This window comes from Mustela lutreola, chromosome 4, assembly GCF_030435805.1.
Source record: "Mustela lutreola isolate mMusLut2 chromosome 4, mMusLut2.pri, whole genome shotgun sequence".
Lineage (NCBI taxonomy): Eukaryota > Metazoa > Chordata > Mammalia > Carnivora > Mustelidae > Mustela > Mustela lutreola.
This window is the reverse complement of record NC_081293.1, coordinates 11,752,616-11,770,996: the sequence shown is the minus strand read 5'-3', so window position 1 is coordinate 11,770,996 and position 18,381 is coordinate 11,752,616. Positions and strand designations below refer to the sequence as shown.

The window sequence follows — 18,381 nt, the reverse complement described above, 5'->3', positions numbered from 1 at the left end:
CTTCTCCCTCTGACTCTGCCTTCCACTCTATCTGCCTGTGCTTGCTCTCACTCTCTCTCTCTCTCTTACAAATAAATAAATAAAATCTTTAAAAAAAAAAAAAAAAAAGGCACACCAGGAAAAAAAAAAAAAAAAAAAAAAAGTTTATTAAAAAACAAAGTTTATTTTTAAGACAAAAAATTTTAGAATGCATAGCAAAAAAATATTATATACTTATGAATTTACTACCACCTAAACCTGTCTGCATATGGCAGTATTTCAAAATCCAGCTTCAATCTCAGGTTTTATGTATACAGCTCATTTTGAAATTCAGTCAAAGCAAAGACTCCTCCATCACATTCCTTTTTTTTTTTTTTTAATATTTTATTTATTTGACAGACAGAAAGTACAAGTAGACAGAGCAGCAGGCAGAAGTAAAGAGAGAAGCAGGCTCTCCAAGCAGGGAGCTTGATGTGGAACTCGATCCCAGAACCCTGGGATCACTCCTGAGCCAAAGGCAGCCACTTAACCGACTGGGCCACCCAGGCACCCTCCAACCCGTTATTTCTGACAAAGGTTAAAATTTAACCTATTTTTTTCTCATCTTTTATTTTCCTATGCACAAAACTCAGTAAATGGATGGCGGGGGAGCAATCTAACCTAAGTCATCTCCTTATGTCCAACTTAAAAATCAGTAACTGCCAAACTGCACACAAAAAAAATCTTTCCACCAACATTTGGAAAGTAATTTGGGGAACCAAAACACTAGTTTACACCATTTTTAAAAAAGGTCTTAAACACTACATTTCCACTTTTAAAAAAACATTCTTTTCGGGGCACCTGGGTGGCTCAGTTTGTTAAGCGACTACCTTCAGCTCATGTCATGATCCCAGGGTCCTGGAATCTAGCCCCCCACCTTGGGCTCCCTGCTCAGCGGGAAGCCAGTTTCTCCCTCTGACACTCCCCATTCTGTGCTCTCCTGCTCTGTCAAATAAATAAAATCTTTAAAAAAAAAAAAAATCGGGGGACCTGGGGGCTCAGTGGGTTAAGCCTCTGCTTTCAGCTCAGGTCATGATCTGAGGGTCCTCAGATCAAGCCCTGCATCAGACTCTCTGCCTGCCTCTTTGACTACTTGTGATCTGTTAAGTTAAAAAAAAAAAAAAATCTTTAAAAAAAATCACTATTTTCCTTGTAAGGAAAAAATCTTTAACAAAGAATTATTTTCAAGAGTTAACACCATACAACATTATAAACCATGTAACTGTGCTAGGAAGACAACATGCAGAAATGTCCCTTAAATGGGAGTTTTACTAGATCTACAGATTTAGTAATTCTCTATTATTTCTTCTCCCAACTATCCCATCTTTCAGGAATGTTGCTTCTGAACATTCCTTCCAGCAGGACAACTACAAACAAAACTCCAACTCTGGTATATTAACAAGTTTGCAATGAGATAAATCACAAAATACACAAAAATAAGTATCTTTACGCAGTAACATATGTCACCCCATATTATACCAAATCATATTTTTTTTAAAGATTTCATTTACTTATTTGACAGAGAGATCACAAGTAGGCAGAGCCCCAGGCAGAGACAGAGGGGGAAGTAGGCCCCCTGCTGAGCAGAGAGCCTGATGCAGGCCTCAATCCCAGAAGGCAGAAGGCAGAGGCTTAACCCACTGAGTCACCCAAGCGCCCCTCAAATCATATTCTTCATATGCAAATGAAAACAAACCCTTCCACAATAATTCAAGTCAATGTCACCATTAATCCTGGCAGAATGGCGAAAAGTCCATTTTCATTGGAGTCCATTTTATCACAAAAACAAAAACCAAAAACCCAAAACCAAAAAACACCTAAGAGGGAACAAAATGTAATACAACTAGATACTTTGTTAGAATAATAAGCCTTTCCTGGTCTAAGGGGAGGACCTGCCTATCTTCTTCCTGAAGCATACCTATGCAAGGTTATTTTGTAAAATCCAACAGTACCTCAGGTGTTTTTAACAACTATTTAACAGAAAAGGTTTCTATCAGCCAAAAATTTGGAAGCAAATGTTTTTAGATAAATTTATCATTCACATTATAAATACCACAGCAGCAGCACCCAAAACAATCCACTGTATCCAATTCCCAGTCTTACACTGAGGATTTAGATCTTTTAGTATTCTATATAAACACTTGTCAAAATGCTAATAACACAGAACAGGCACAAAGAGTTAAAGTTGAGAGCTGACCGCAGCATGGTGATGACAAAATAATAAACTGTCTAAAAATAATTCACCTACCCAATCTCTTATTTTTAAATAGGGGAGTGTGATTTTTTTAATCTTGTTTATGGACAGAGGCAAAATTAATTTTCTTTTTTTTTTTTTAAGATTTTATTTATTTATTTGTCGGAGAAAGAGAGAGCATGAGCACAAGCAGAGGGAATGGCAGACATAGGGAGAAGTTGGCTCCCCTCAAGGCAAGGAGCCAGATGCAGGACTGGATCCCAGGACCCCAGGATCATAACGCAAGCAGAAGGCAAACACTTAACCAACTGAGCCACCCAGACATCCCTAAAAGTAATCTTCACTTCCTAAACAGCCAATCAAAATTTATGATTCCAAGTTCCACTCTCAAACTCTGAGCAACAGGTTTAAAGAAACCAAAGCAAATGCACTAAAAAAAATTTTTTAGGACCACCAACACCAAGAAAAAAAAAAGCAAACATGGATACCAAGCAAAGATGTTTTTTAAGGAAAAAAAAATGGAATGGGAATAGATACCATGATAATCCATGAGGGGTGAGTTCCAGTCTTTACCCTAATTTACATACTGGGAGAATTTAGTTCCTCTTAATTATCTAATAAGGAAAAAGAAAGTTTTTAAGGCTAGAAATACCACACACTAAAGGACCTATTACAGTGTTTTTAAAAATGTTCACTTCCCTCATATTCTTGAAATAAAGATTAAAATCTGGAATTATGAACTAATACTCAGAGGATAGGCATTCTGAGCTTACCTTTCAGACACAAGGACAAACTGTATCTATCCTAAAAGATAAAGTTTAGGTCAGCCCTTCAATATTACTAGTTGATTTGTGCTACAGACGAGGACAAGCTACAACGTTACACAATTTGTGGGTTTAATGACAACTTTATAAATCACTGGTAGAATCTAAACTAAAAGGCTGTTACAAGATCAGAAACAATTAATTCCATACTACTGACAACATAATCTGGAAAAGGGGCTTTCTCCAAATGATTCTGGTGCATGAATTTCTTTCCTGTAACTGCTAGGCCAAGTTCTCACCTTCCCAAATGATTACTATTATTGTTTCCAAAAATACTGTTCTGAATTACAAACTCAGAGTAACCTGAACTATTCTAAACTTATTCACATTTTATTAAAATAAAATGAATTAGTTCTGAATGTTTGAGGCCACAAATGTTACAGATAAAACACATACATAAAATGAGATTCTCTCCATCAAATGAAATGTGCTTTGATAATCCTACTTTTGTTAAGTTTTGTAAGCAGTGCCATGTGCCATCCACATTCTGCTCACTTTAACACTTTCAGACAGCAGCTCTCATTCACAAGATCAAAGGTACAGAAGGTACTACTTGAAAGCTAAGGACTCTACTACAGAAACATCCAACCTACCTCTTAAAAGACTGCAGCAAGGAGACAGTACAGCCTTATAAAAACCTACACAAAATTAACCCCCCCCCCCCCGGGGTGTCCCTTCACCTTCTTGCTCATCTTGCCTACTTTAATTTCAGATGCTTTCCTCAACTTTCCTTCACGAATCAAATCTATTTCAACTTAGAAAACATATAAAAGTATTTATGATTTGCTACACATTGGAGAACCCTTCTAATTAAAAAAAATCAGTGAAAACACTAAGCTCATATTTAGATACAGAAGGGAGGAGTAATGAAAGAAACAAGGCCTGAACACAACAAATGTGTAATATTTAGGCCATCAAGACTACAGCACTTCAAACTATTAGCATAGGAAAACGCCTGTCGGTAAACCAACTGACTGTGAAACAGATCTACAATAGCAATTAGAACAGTAACTGAATCCCAGTCATTCTGTATACCATAATATAATTCTAAGTTTTTAAACATAGGAAAAAATTCTAACGTTGCTACAGTTCATTTTATAGTGATAAATTTCCATTTCAATCTATTTTCTTTTCTGGAAATTAACATCCTTGGGCGCCTGGGTAGCTCAGTGGCTGGGTGTCTGCCTTCAGCTCAGGTCATGATCCTGGGGTCCTGGCATTCCGACTCCCTGCCCAGCGGGGAGTCTGCTCCTCCCTCTCCCTCTGATCCTCCCCCCCCCTTCCTGCATACTCTTTCTCTTACATAAATAAAATCTTAGGAAAGAAAAAAAAAAAGAAGTTAACATTCTTAATTCTTGCCTGTTCTATTAGATCACTGGTTAAAATGAGCAGTCATCAGATCTAAGTTGTGGTTTTAACTGATTTTTTTAAACAATTACTGTACTCTATTCCCAAGAATGTGGAATTATATCCCACACTCTTACCAACCCTCCAAATTGTTACTTTTAAAATAACAAGGATGCGACAAACACACCTTTAGTCCTGACAAGTTATCAGCAGTATTAATTTTATGTATTGACTGAAATTGAACTTTTCATAAGAGGAATTTTCAAACAAGCTAACAAAACAAGCTCCATAAACATAAAACTCTTAACAGGCGCGGTATGTCCACCTACAACACGGATAAGACCCAAAAAACTGTTTTGGTAAAGAAAGGGTGAAAATAAGAGCCATGAACGCCCTACACACTTAGAAATTGCTGGGCTTAAAAAACACTAAACGATAAAGTTTTTTAAAAACCAGAGCAATGCATAATACATTTGCACCCCAAAAATGCCAACGTAATAAATGCCTCTTGAATACACCAGCACACGCACAAGTTTTCCTGAAGAGGGCCCGTGGCTTAAGTACACCTAGAAATAAAAAATCGCAGGCAGTAGCGCTGTGGCGAAAAAACGCCTGATCTGAAAGTCTAGAGACCTTGGTTCTAGTCTCCTGGCTCAACAACGAACTCCGAGTGACCTTGGGTAAACACTCTCTCTAGGCCTCATTTCGTTATCTTTAAGCGAGAAACTGAAGTCCCTCTTTTACAGAATTAACTCTGTTCCAACTTCATGTGATCAGGAATGGACTTTGGGGCTGCCAATAATCAATGCCAGAAAAAAACAGGTTAACAGGTTAAACGGGTCAGAGCCCCCGAGGTGGAGATACAGTGACTTGGAAAAAGGGTAAGTGGACCCTGACCCAGCAAAGGCCGGCGCTGGATTTGGGGGGCGGAGGTGTCTGCAGGAGGGCCGGAGGTGGGACTGCCCGGCTCCCGGCGCCCGCAGGAGGTGGAGTCGAGGTTCTCGCGTGCATTGTCCCCGGGAGGGAGCCATGTTTCTTCCTCCCCGGCACTCCCAGATGGCGGCTGGGGGCGGGGGGCCTAAGCAACCGAAAGCCCGGCGACCTGGGGCTCCGGGCGGAGGCGGACAAGGGGGGTAAGGAACTCGGGCCCCGGAAACCTGTCTCCCGGACCGCGGCCCCCGGGACCCACCAGGAGGGGGCGGGGGGATGGAAGGGCCCCCAAAGCGACGGTTCCCAGCCCCGTACCTCCCACCCGCTCCGGTCGGTCGGAGCGAGAAAGGAAACCATGCCCACCCACGGACCCGAGCGGCGGCGGGCAGGTCGCATACGGCCACCTCTCCCGCCTCAGCCGGGCAGCGGAGCAGCGAGAAGCAGGCCGGGGCTCCTCGACCTCCGAGGCCTCGGGCCGACCCAGCCCGGCGCACCCCGATCCCCTACCCTACTCACCGTTGGCGCGTTTGAGGGCATTTTCCGGCCTCTGAAAATAGGCCGGCATCTTGGCGGCAGGCTCAGCTCACCCGGCGTCAGCGAACTCCTTAGTGGCCCGGGCCGGGAGAGGAGACGAAGGGGAACCAGCGCGAGGTTCCACGCGCCTCGCCAGCAGTCGCCCGCGCCCAGCCGGCCAGAGACGGAAAGGAAAGAGCCACGTGACCCCCGCACGGCGGCGCCGCCACCGCCCAGGCCCCGGATGTAGGGGAGCGGGTGCGGGGGGGTGGAGCGGTCCTCCGCGCGCAGGCGCGCTGCTCTCGCGCGCGCCGGCTGACGTGGCGGCTGCGGCCATCCTGCTCGCGCGCCGCTTCCCCCTCCCGCCTCGTCGGGGAGAAGCTGTGGGAGCAGGTTCTCCGGCCTCTTTCTCCTTGAGGGAGAATGGGGGTGAGAAAGGTGATACTTGTGTCAGAGTCTCAGCCTGGCGAGAAAGAAGGCGTGTGCACAGATTTTTGGACGCGCTTTGTGCGGAGTCATGCAAAGTTCCAGTCAGGTCCCGTTCGCCCAAGGAACGGTCTGTCGCCGCTGAGTGAAAATGCCGGCTGTATTGCTTTATCGGACATGCGCTGAGCAGCCGTCGCCAGGCCCGCGCTGCCCGCCGCCGGTTAACAGCAGTGACCTGTCCCTTGACGGACTAGCAGAGGAAGGAGGGACGCGGTAATTCCATGAGCAAGCTTATTACTTCATGTCGGTACAATTAAAAAGTTGCTGACACAAAGGTTGTCCGGAGGATGGGAGCCCTCAGAGAAGGTGAGTTTGGAGCTGAGGCCTGAAGGACGCGGACAGACTGGAGACCGTACTCTGGCAAGAGGACAGACGTTCTGCATCAGAGCAGGCTTCGCACAGTGTTTGAAGATACATGGGCGAGTTCTAGCCTTGACATTCGGCACTCGCCGCAAAGAAGCATGAGAAAAACCGGTGTTAGCTGCAGGGAATCCATTTCTCGGGCCCCTGCTACCGACAGTCGTTTATTACTGATCTGCAGTTTTTTTTTTTTTTTTTTTTTTTTTTTTTTTATTTTTTATTTTTTTTTTTAAAGATTTTATTTATTCACTTGACAGAGAGAGATCACAAGTAGGCAGAGAGGCAGGCAGAGAGAGAGAGAGAGGAGGAAGCAGGCTCCCTGCTGAGCAGAGAGCCCGATGCGGGACTCGATCCCAGGACCCTGAGATCATGACCTGAGCCGAAGGCAGCGGCTTAACCCACTGAGCCACCCAGGCGCCCTGATCTGCAGTTTTAATGCTCGGTCATTCACTAGAACACCTAGACCTTGAAAGCCATTTAAACTGAATCTAATAACTCAAGCCCTAAGTGTGAAAGTAAGAGGAGTTCAGAAGAAAAACTCAGGGGGCGTCTGGGTGGCTCAGTGGGTTGGTTAAACCTCCGCCTTCAGCCCAGGTCATGCTCTCAAGGTCCTGGGATCGAGCCCCGCGTCGGGATCTCTGCTCCGCGGGGAGCCTGCTTCCCCGTCTCTCTCTCCCTGCCTCTCTGCCCACTTGTGATCTGTCAAATGGGTAAATAAAATTTTAAAAAGAAAAAGAAAAATTCAGAAAGCAGCAGTGGAATAAGTTGTTCCAGTTTTATAACACATTTTGTAATGATGCATGGACTATGCGAATGAATGACAGTACTGTAACAGGGGAACAAGGAATCCACAGCACATACACACAAAAAGCATGTTCCGCTCATTGTTTCTGCCTCAGCAAAGAGATTTTTCTATTCAATTAAATTTATCCCTATAAAGAAAGCTTAAGAAATGCAGAAAAGATCAAAGATACATACAGATTCTAAAAAAAGGTTATTTAAAAATTAACTTCAAAGAGTTCTAACCTCAAAATTCTTGGGCCACTCGAAATGTCTAAATTTACTTCCCCCAAATTAAGAGCCAGACAGAGTTGAAAAACAAGTACTAAGAAGCTATAGGAACTGTTTTATGGGGAAGGATCAAGAGACTCGTTTGTGTATGCAGTAATTAAGTCAAAATTAAAGAGCTAAACATAAGAGCAAATAAAGCTTTTAAATGCTCTATATAGAAAACTATTTGGTAGGCCATAGAGAAATGTAACAGAATAAAATAAAAGGAAACCTGACCTAAATATCAGAAAAAGCTTTCTAACATTCTTATCTTTTCATTCTCATATCTTGAAGAAGATGGTAAAATAATATCATTGATTATTACTCATTATGTGGTAGACCTAAAACAAGACAAACACTAGAAAATTTGGAGCAAAAAATGAAATTCAATGTTTCTGCATCTTCAGTCTTTTCTCTCAAGTTAAAGTAGATAAAGCATTTGGTAATATAATAACCAATGATCATTTAAGTGCATTAAGTACAATTAGTGTCTAGTACTGTATTTGTGAATAGTCTCAACTTCCAGAATAAATTTTATTAAATTTTGCCAATAGGAGGGGATGCCTGGGTGGCTTGGTTGGTTAAGTGTTTGCTCAGGTCATGATCCCAGGGTCCTGGGGTAGCATCCTCCGTGCATTGGGCTCCCTGCCCAGCGGGGAGCCTGCTTCTCCCTCCGCGCCTGCAGCTCCCTCCTGCTTGTGGTCTCACTTTCCCTCAGGCAAATAAATAAATAAAGTCTTTAAAAAAAATTTTTTTTAATTCAGCCAGTAGGTATTAAGTACCAGCTAATAGCCTGTTTTCAAGGAGTTGATGTATCACTGGTGAATATGGATGTGTACACAATGAGGAGCAAGATAGGATCTATTCTGAACCAGAAGAAAAGCACAATTGCTTATTGATTAATGCTCACTTTGTAGAAAGCAAGTAACCTGAATATGCTGGAAACCACTTTAGGAAGTAGTAAAGGGAAATGATCAGGCTAGTGAAGGTGTTTCCCTAACCAACCTAGTTTTGTACTACATATAACTGGATAATTTCTCTAATATAATGTTTGGAGGTTTTGAATAGAGCAAATAAGATTCTCAAAAAAAGGGGGCGCTTGGATGGCTCAGTGGGTTAAAGCCTCTGCCTTCTGCTCAGGTCATGATCCCAGGGTCTGGGGATCAAGCCCCACATCTGGGCTCTCTGCTCAGCAGGGAGCCTGCTTCCTCCTCTCTCTGACTGTCTCTCTGCCTACTTGTAATCTCTGTCTGTCAAATAAATAAATAAAATCTTTAAAAAAAAAAAAAAAGACTTCCTCTGCAGAGCCTTAAAGCCAGTGGGCGGCTGCTCAGGCCACCATTAACGAGTAACCAGGCCAGCTCTGGGCACTCTGCTGCCCCGGCAACTGGTGGCTCTACTCCTCCCTCAAACTACTGGTGCCTGAATCAGTGACTGACTAGCTCTTCCCTCTAGCTATTTCTAGAACATTCTCTCTCCTCCCTTGAACTGTGAATATTGAACTTCATGCCATTAGACTAGACCACACGTGATTCCTCTATGTGACAGTCCTCTATAGGCACCTGCAGATCTGCAGGTCACAACCCCTCATTCCTTAACTCTTACTTCTAACTTTCTATCACCAACACAATTGCCATAATTATTAGTGGTTTCTATACCCATGTGGATGGTCCTGCCAGTATCCTGGCCACCTGGCCTTCACAATTGTGTCCTCTACCTTACCTCACTCACTCATACACATGGTGATACCCTAGAGTCTAGACTAAGAAACAGGAAATTTGTTCTGTTTAAAGGACTAGGTAGTAAATATTAGAGGTTTTGCAGGCCACGAGGCCATATTTTCAATTCTTGAAGCAACTGTTCTTGCTGAAAGAATAATAGTCCTTTGGGCACCTGGGTGGCTCAGTGGGTTAAAGCCTCTGCCTTCAGCTCAGGTCATGATCCCAGGGTCCTGGGATGGAGCCCCATATCGGGCTCTCTGCTCAGCAGGGAGCCTGTTTCCTCCTCTCTCTCTGCCTGCTTGTGACCTCTGTCTGTCAAATACATAAATAAAATCTTAAAAAGAAGAAGAAGAAGAATAGTCCTTGTATATATGTGTGTATATTACATTTAAAACTGTAAAAACTAGGGCGTCTGGGTGGCTCAGTCAGTTAAATGCCTACCTTTGGCTCAGGTCGTGATCACGGGGTCCTGAGATCAAGTCCTTCGTCAGGCTTCTTGCTTGGTGGGGAGTCTGCTTCTCCCTCTCCCTCTGCCCCCCTGCCAACCCAGCTTGGGGTCTCTCTCTCTCAAATGAGTAAATAAAATATTTTTTAAAACCATAAAAGCTATCTTGGTGAGCACTGAGCAATATATAGAATTGGTGAATCACTCTATTGTATACCTGAAACTAATATAATAATATATGTTAACTATACTGAAATTAAAAATTTTAAAAAATTTAAATGTAATGACTAAAAATAGTGAAGACTGTTGTTATTCTTTAAAAAAATAAAAAATTGTATGTATTTGACAGAGACATAGCCAGAGAAGGCAGTGGGAGAAAAAGCAGCAAGCTTCCTGCAGAACAAGGAGCCAATGTGGGGCTCAATCCCAGAACCCTAGGATCATGACCTGAGCTGAAGGCAGACGCTTCACGATGGAGCCACCCAGGCACCCTATAAGGACTGTTCTTAGCTCAAGGCTGTGTAAATACAGGCAGTGGGCCCACTTGAGCCCCTAGGCTCTGTTTGCTGACCCCTACACTATACCTTGTCACACCTCTCTCTCAGTTTCCAGATCTTGATTTGAAGCATCTCACATTCTCGTTCATTCCAGTACACCACAACCCCCAACAATCCTGCTGCCTGATGAACCTGCAATCTGGCCATCAATCCTTCCTTTACTCACCGCTGCTCCCCATCCCTCGTGTCCTCTGTGGTTTTTTTTTTTTTTTTTTTGGTTTGGCTTTTTTTTTTAAGATTTTATTTATTTATTTATTTGACAGAGAGATCACAAGTAGGCAGAGAGGCAGGCAGAGAAAGAGAGAGAGAGGGAGGAGGAAGCAGGCTCCCTGCCGAGCAGAGAGCCCAATGCAGGGCTCAATCCCAGGAGCCTGAGATCATAACCTGAGCCGAAGGCAGAGGCTTAACCCACTGAGCCACCCAGGTGCCCCCCTCATGTCCTGTTAACCCCACACCCAACTCGGATTCCATCATTTAGTTCTTTCCTTGCTCTGCTTTCCCTTTATTTGGCCCCAACCCTAGCCAACCAAGCATCCTTCTGCTCCTTGCCCACAGCCCAACATGACTGGGGAAAAATATACAACTATGTCAACAAGTCCCACTTTAAATTCTTGACCACAAGCTGCAGCAGGCCCCGTGCTGCTCTTCAGCCCTCCTACTACTCTGCTTCTCGAGGCTCTGTCCCCATCCTCCCTGGTGACTGTGCTATACTTTGTCCTCTCTCCAGTCCTCTCCCCTCAGCTGTTGGCCTCATTTTCTATAGCACGACAAGCAGTGGAGCCGTTAGAAGAGAACGTGGCTCTGCACTCTGCCATCGACCCACCCCTGCTCCTCTTCTCGACACTGCCTCTCTCCTGTTACCTTCAGTCTGTGCTCCTGTCTAAAGCCAGCCTTTTGTACTGGTGCCCTGGATTCCATCTCCTCTCACACTGCAGGCTGTTCACTCCAGCCTCCCTGAAACGCTGTCTTCACTTGGCTCCCAAGATCCCCTTTTCCTGATTTTCCTCCTACCTCTCTGACTCCTCTGTCTCTTTGACCTGCCATCTCCTCTTCTCTCTGACCTCTGAGGTTGGAAAGCCCCAGGGCTCAGCCCCTGGACGTCTGCCCTCCTCTAACTGCATCCATCCCTTGGTTCTAGCTCATGGCTTTAGATATCATCCCTGTGCTTAGAAGTTACAAAATTACATCACCAGGGCTCTACGTCTCTCCTGAAAGCCAGGCTCACACCCCAGTGACTAAATGATACATCCGTTAAGAGTTTGACATACAACATATACCCAACCTGCCCCAAACCAGGCTCCTGGTCTCTCTGGCCTCCCATCAACTCCTCCCATTATCTTCCCCATGTAAATCATGGCAATCCCCTTCTTCCAGTTGTTCAAACCAAAAATACTGGAGACATCATCCTTAACTCTACTTTTTCTGCCACAGGCCTACATCCAATTGATCCATCAGCCAATCCCATTTCTACCACCTCCACAGCCATCAGTCTGTTTCCCCCAGACTATGTAATAACCTATTCACTTGTCTTTCTGTTTCTCTTCAGCCCCCTTCTTGTTACCCTCCACCACAGCAAGCAGGGGGATCTTTTAAAACAAAAGGTAGGTGATTATGTCAGTCCCCTCATCAAGGTCCCCTTGTGGCTGCCCAGCTCAGGCAGGCAAAGTCAAAGTCCTTACCGTGGCCCACAAGATCCTACAGATCTCCTTCTCTTCCCCCTTCCTGCCATGCCAGGCCAGTGTCACCTTTTCAGTGACCTTTTCAGGCCAGTGTCTTTCCTTACCTCTTAAAGTAATAACAACCTCCCTTCCTTCCATACTTCCAAGCACCCTTTTCTTGATTTTCCTCCACAGTATTTATTTAGTTCTCTCCATTTCATTGATATATTTCATGATCCACCGCTCTAGAATGTAAGATTGATGAAGGCAGGGATTGACGTCTGTTTTGTTCAACAGCTGTCTGTCTAGCATCTGTAACTGCCTGGCACAGAGTAAGCACTCAACAAATATTTGGATTTTTTTAGAAGATTTTATTCATTTTTTTGAGAGAGAGAGAACATGAGTGAGAGAGCACAAGCAGGGGGAGCAGCAGAGGGAGAGGGAAAAGCAGAGGGAAGGGAGAAGCAGACTCCTCGCTGAGCAGAGAGCCCAATATGGGGCTTGATCCCGTGAACCTAAGGTCATGACCTGAGCCAAAGGCAGTCATTTAAGCAAATGAGCCACCCAGGCGCCCCTCAATAATATTTGCTTAAAAAATGACTTCATGGGTTAAAGCAAGCTTTCTGTATTATAATTGCCCATCTGCATGTTAGTTGCCTCCATGACACTGGAAGTCCTTTGGGACATTTCATCTTTGTGTGTAGACAGTGCCTGGCACATGGTCAATAGCCAGGAAGTATTTGCTCAGCGTATATTTCAGAACACCTTGATGGTTCCAACTGCCTGATGATAAAGAAAGTCCAAAACCTTACACGCTTGCATTCTTAATCATGAAAGTGCCCAATGAGGGTTGGAAATCTTTTTAATAGTAGTGTTCCAAGAGCAGATGTGGGGTGCATGGTGCCTGGGTCAGGCAGTTCTTGCTGAACATTTAGGTTGTGCAAATTTATTTATTTTTTTTCAAGATTTTATTTATTTATTAGAGAGAGGGAGAGAGGAAGAGTCCACAAGCAGTGGAGAGTGGCAGAGGGAGAGGGAGAAGCAGACTCCCTGCCAAGCAGGGAGCCCAATAGGGGGCTCGATCCCAGGACCCTGAGATCATGACCTGAGCCAAAGGCAGACGCTTAACCAACTGAGTCACCCAGTCACCCCTAGGTTGTGCAAATTTAAAGCAGGAAATTGGAATGCAGATTCAGTGAAGTATATTCTTAGCAGGAACGTATCCCGGCAGCATTTGTTATTTATTGGAGAAAAGCATCTTACATTCGGGAGTCCTCACCCATTAATATTCTGCCAGACTCCAGGACAAGTCTGAGGGGAAGAAGAGAAGCATGTTTGTGGGAATTGGCATACATAGTCACACATGCCATTGTCATGGCACACAGCCTAGCTCCTACTTGGGAATTTAGGAGACTCTGCTCAAAGCCACACAATCCATTTAGGGCCAAGAGCAGAATGAGTAAGATACCGTGCAGAGTAGCTTAGGGTGTGGTTTGAAAATGGGCTTCTCTGTTAAATGTGTGAACTATGATTAGAAGGAACCCTGGAACCGCAGGGTGTGGGCTTTCATCTTGGGCTTGTGGGTACTAGACAATCACACGGACCTTTTCATTGTGTTATATTCTCACGAAGCAACTAAAATGACACTTCCTTGGAGAACCCCTTCCTGATCACATGGTCTAAAGCTTGAGACTACCTTAGTTTAATTCTCAGCGAAGCGTTTATCACTCGTGGATAGTGTTCATTGTTTCCTTGGTTTCCCTCCCCACCGCACCACACTAAATGGTAAGCTTTAAGCAACCAAGTTCATCGTGTTGAGCACTGTAGCTCCAACTCCCAGAACTATGCTGGGCATGGGTCAACTCTGTAAATACGTGATGTGTGAATAAATAAAGGAATGGAGACTGTGGTCAGCAGGATTCCAAGGTGTCCACAAGATTTCCACTCCCTGATTGTACACGCCTTGTATAAAACCTGAGACCACAAACATGATGGGGTGTTACTTCTCTGATTAGGTTATATTACTTATCTAGTTGACTTTAAGAAGAGATTATCTGGGTGGGTCTAGCCAATTACAAAAGCAGAGGAAGTAAGAGATTCAAAACACGAAAGGATAAATGGAAAAAGCTGCGTAGCAAGGAAATGTGGACAACCTCTAGTAGCTGAGGGCAGCCTACAGGTAAACCCAGTTAGTGCACAGAAGCCTCAGTCCGCAAATGGAAAGAGCTGAATTCCATCAACAACTTGGATGAATGTAAAGGGAAATTCTTCTGCAGAGCCTCCAGGAAGGAACACACCCTTGCCATCACCCAGACTTCATCCTGGCAACAGCCTGAGCAGAGACCTTGTGCCATGCTGGGACTTCTGGTCTATAGAGCTGTGAGCTGATAAATGGGTGTTGTTTTAAGTCACTAAGTTTGTAGTAATTTGTTACACAGCAAAAGAAAACTAATACAGAGACGGTTTCCCCATATTAATTTCTAGAGAAAGAAGAATGAAATATAAGTGGAGTCAAATTCTTTTTTTTTTTTTAAGATTTTATTTATTTATTTGACAGAGAGAGAGAGATCACAAGTAGACAGAGAGGTAGGCAGAGAGAGGGAGAAGCAGGCTCTCTGCTCAGCAGGGAGCCTGATGAGGGGCTCAATCCCAGAACCGTGGGATCATGACCTGAGCCGAAGGCAGAAGCTTAACCCACTGAGCCACCCAGGTGCCCCATGGAGTCATTCTAAAGTGACTTTGCTTTGCATGAAATGAATACAAAAGTACAACTCAGTGGAAGGAAAGGGCAAGACTGTGAAGGTTTAACTCTACAAATTAAGAGAAAGGTTTAACTATACAAATGAAGTGAAAGCCCTACAGAAGGAATCTGAGACTGCAAACACATGTTATAGTACTCCATACTACTGTTTTTAGAACTAGGGGGGGTAAGCTTCATTTCCTAGGGAATTTAGGATTATAAATGCATCTCTGTTCAGCCCATAAGTCTGTCACATTTGGAGCCAGATGGCTTCAAACCCCAGCTTTGCCATTTAGCACTAGGGTATTGGGAAAGTAATCTCACCAAGCCTCCATTTTCTCATCTGTGAAACAGGCATGATTGAGTCCTATTATCAGACTCCATGCTCAGCGGGGAGTCTGCTTGTCCCCCTACCCCCTCACACTCACATTCTTTCTCTCTCAAATAAAATGTTTATTTATTTTTATTTTTTTAAAGATTTTATTTATTTATTTGGCAGAGAGAGCATGAGCACAAGCAAGGGGAACAGCAGACACAGAGAGAGGGAGAAGCAGGCTCCCTGCTGGGCAGGGAGCCCTACTTAGGGCTCAATCCCAGAACCCTGGGACCATGACCTGGGCAGAAGGCAGATGCTTAATGACTGAGCCACCCAGGCACCCCAAATAAATCTTTTAAAAAAATAGAAAAGAAAAGGGGCGCCTGGGTGGCTGAGTAGGTTAAAGCCTCTGCCTTCAGGGTCCAGGGATCTAGCCCCTCATCGGGCTCTCTGCTCAGCAGGGAGCCTGATTCCTCTCTCTCTCTGCCTGCCTCTCTGCCTACTTGTAATCTCTGTCTCTGTCAAATAAATAAATAAAATCTTAGAAAAAAGAAACGGGGAAGAGTAGCTTTGTGGGAGAGAAACCTGACAAATACTGCCTCAGCGGGATGACCAAGGTTTATATCTCAGTGCAGCCTCGATCTGATGTGACGACAGCAGCACTTCTATGGTCTTCCTCCCCAAAACACATGACCAATCATGAGAAAAAACATCAGACAAATCCTAACTGAAAGATGGTCTTTGAAAGTCCTGGCCAGAACTCCTCAAAACTGTCAAGGTCATCAAGAAACTAGGAAAGTATGAGAAACTGTCACAGCCAAGAGGAGCCAAAGGAAACATTTTGACTAAATATGTTATCCTAAATAGGATCCTGGGATCCTATTTAAAAACTAGGTAAAAACTTGGGCGCCTGGGTGGCTCAGTGGGTTAAGCCGCTGCCTTCGGCTTGGGTCGTGATCTCAGGGTCCTGGGATTGAGTCTCACATCGGGCTCTCTGCTCTGCGGGGAGCCTGCTTCCCTCTCTCTCTCTCTCTCTCTCTACCAGCCTCTCTACCTACCTGTGATCTCTCTCTGTCAAATAAATAAGTAAAATCTTTAAAAAAAATAAAAACTAGGTAAAAACTAAGGAAAAAACATGGACTTTAGATACTAATGTATCAGTATTCATTCATTAGTTGTGACAGAGGTACCATATTGAAGTAAGATGTTACTAAAAGAAGAAACTTACTGAAGAGTATGTGGTAACTCTCCGTTCTATCTTTGCAACTTTTCTGTAAATCTAAAACTACTCTAAAAAGAATTTGGATTCCAAAAGAAAAAGAAAATGTCCATTTATAAAATATGAGGGGAAAGGGATTTTAAGACACTGTAGGTAATGAATTCTATCCTCTTTCATATTCTTTGAAAAATCCAAATACAGATCAGAATTTGTCTCAATTACATTTTCTTATTGATCTGTTTCTTTTAATACAACACAGCTTGAAAGCCGGGCTTCTTTGGGCCTGGGATCTACTCAGGTTCCAACATCAGCACCCTGATACTGTGGAGAACGCAGGAAGGATGACTTTCCGTTGGGAATCTTCTGGAAAGCTCACACAGACAGGAAGCTAGTTAATCATCAGGACAGAGTGTCTAGGCATTTGACTAAAGCCCCTTTCAGAGGGGACTTCTTGGGCCCCAAGCAAGCCTGGAATCCCTTAAAAGAGTTGACATCCCAATGCTCTCCTGACTGACACATACCTAATATTTGATTAAATGTGATTAAGGAAAAATAATGAAAAGAAGAGCCAGGGCTCACAGGACTTGGGAGTTAGAACATCTGTAGAAGGTGCTGAGGTCCCTTATCCACATGTCCAGACAGTCGGGGCATTTTTCATATCTGTATCAGTGCCAATATCTGCTTACTCTTTTCTTGGGAACCAGAGAACAAGCAGGCTGTGTGAACGAGACCGAGCAGGCTCAACCAGCTATCATCAGAAAAGCCTACCGATAAGGTAGGCCCTTGGCTATTATTCATGAACTTGGATTTCAGGAGCTCACCCGCCATTCTTGGAATTGACTAGAGTGACTATCTAGACTGCTTGCACCAACAATGGTGTTTATGCCGACTACCTGTTTCCTTCGGAGAGTCTGGAATTTGTGTACGTGCTAGGCACATGTTGCCGCACGACTGCCCCCAATAAAAGCCTGTCTCTAAGAGGCTTCCCTCATCCATGATATTTTGCTTGCGTTGTCACAGCTTGTTGCTGGAGGAATGAAACATGTCCCGTGTGACTCCACGGAGAGGACTCTTGGAAGCCTGGACCTACTTTCCTTTGGCTATCACTCCATGTGCCTTTTCCCTTTCCTGATAAAGCCTGGCCATGAGCACAGCTAGGTGCTGAATCCTGTGGGTCCCCTCAAAGAAATCATTGAATCTGGGACTTCTTTTGGGGACCCCTTTATCTATAATAATATAAAGATTCTTCTTGGGGTGCCTGGGTGGCTCAGTGGGTTTAAAGCCTCTGCCTTCAGCTCTGGTCATGATCCCAGGGTCCTGGGATCAAGCCCAGAGTCGGGCTCTCTGCTCGGCTGGGATCCTACTTCCTCCTCTCTCTCTCTCTGCCTGCCTCTCTGCCTACTTGTGATCTCTGTCTGTCAAATAAATAAATAAAATCTTTAAAAAAAAAAAAAAAAGATTCTTCTTGAGGGGCGCCTGGCTGGCTCAGTGAGTGGAGCATGCCACTTGAGACTTCAGGGTTGTGAGTTTGAGTCCCATATTGGGTGTAAAGATTACTTTATTTTTTTTTAATTAAAAAAAAATTCTTTTTAAAGATTACTTTAAAAAATATGAAATAGGGACGCCTGGTTGGCTCAGTTGGTTAAGCAGCTGCCTTCAGCTCAGGTCATGTTCCCAGCATCCTGGGATCGAGTCCCACATTGGGCTCCTTGCTTGGCAGGGAGCCTGCTTCTCCCTCTGCCTCTGCCTGCCACTCTGTCTGCCTGTGCTCACTCTCGCTCCTCTCTCTCTCTGACAAATAAATAAATAAAATCTTTAAAATAAATAAATAATATGAAATTAAAAAGATTTTTCTTGATTCATACTTTCATTGGAAGAGGCACAGAAGAAAATATGATTAGCTCCATTTGGTCACTGAAGAAATGAGCGCACAGAAGGTGGGCAACATGAATGAATTGTCACAGCCAAGATGGGCAGAGCTGAGATTTGAACTCAGGCTCATC

The 18,381-nt window shown here is 44.1% G+C and overlaps 1 protein-coding gene across 1 annotated transcript in view; it reads right to left on the bottom strand.

The window, feature by feature from the left end:
- EIF3A (eukaryotic translation initiation factor 3 subunit A) overlaps window positions 1–6,073 on the bottom strand; it is a 39,133-nt gene extending 33,060 nt beyond the window's left edge. The window contains exon 1 of the mRNA XM_059173055.1: window positions 5,830–6,073. Within this exon, the coding sequence (XP_059029038.1) occupies window positions 5,830–5,878 (49 nt within the window). The 5' untranslated portion in view covers window positions 5,879–6,073. The remainder of the gene's footprint in view (window positions 1–5,829) is intronic.
- Between the last annotated feature and the right edge of the window lie 12,308 nt (window positions 6,074–18,381).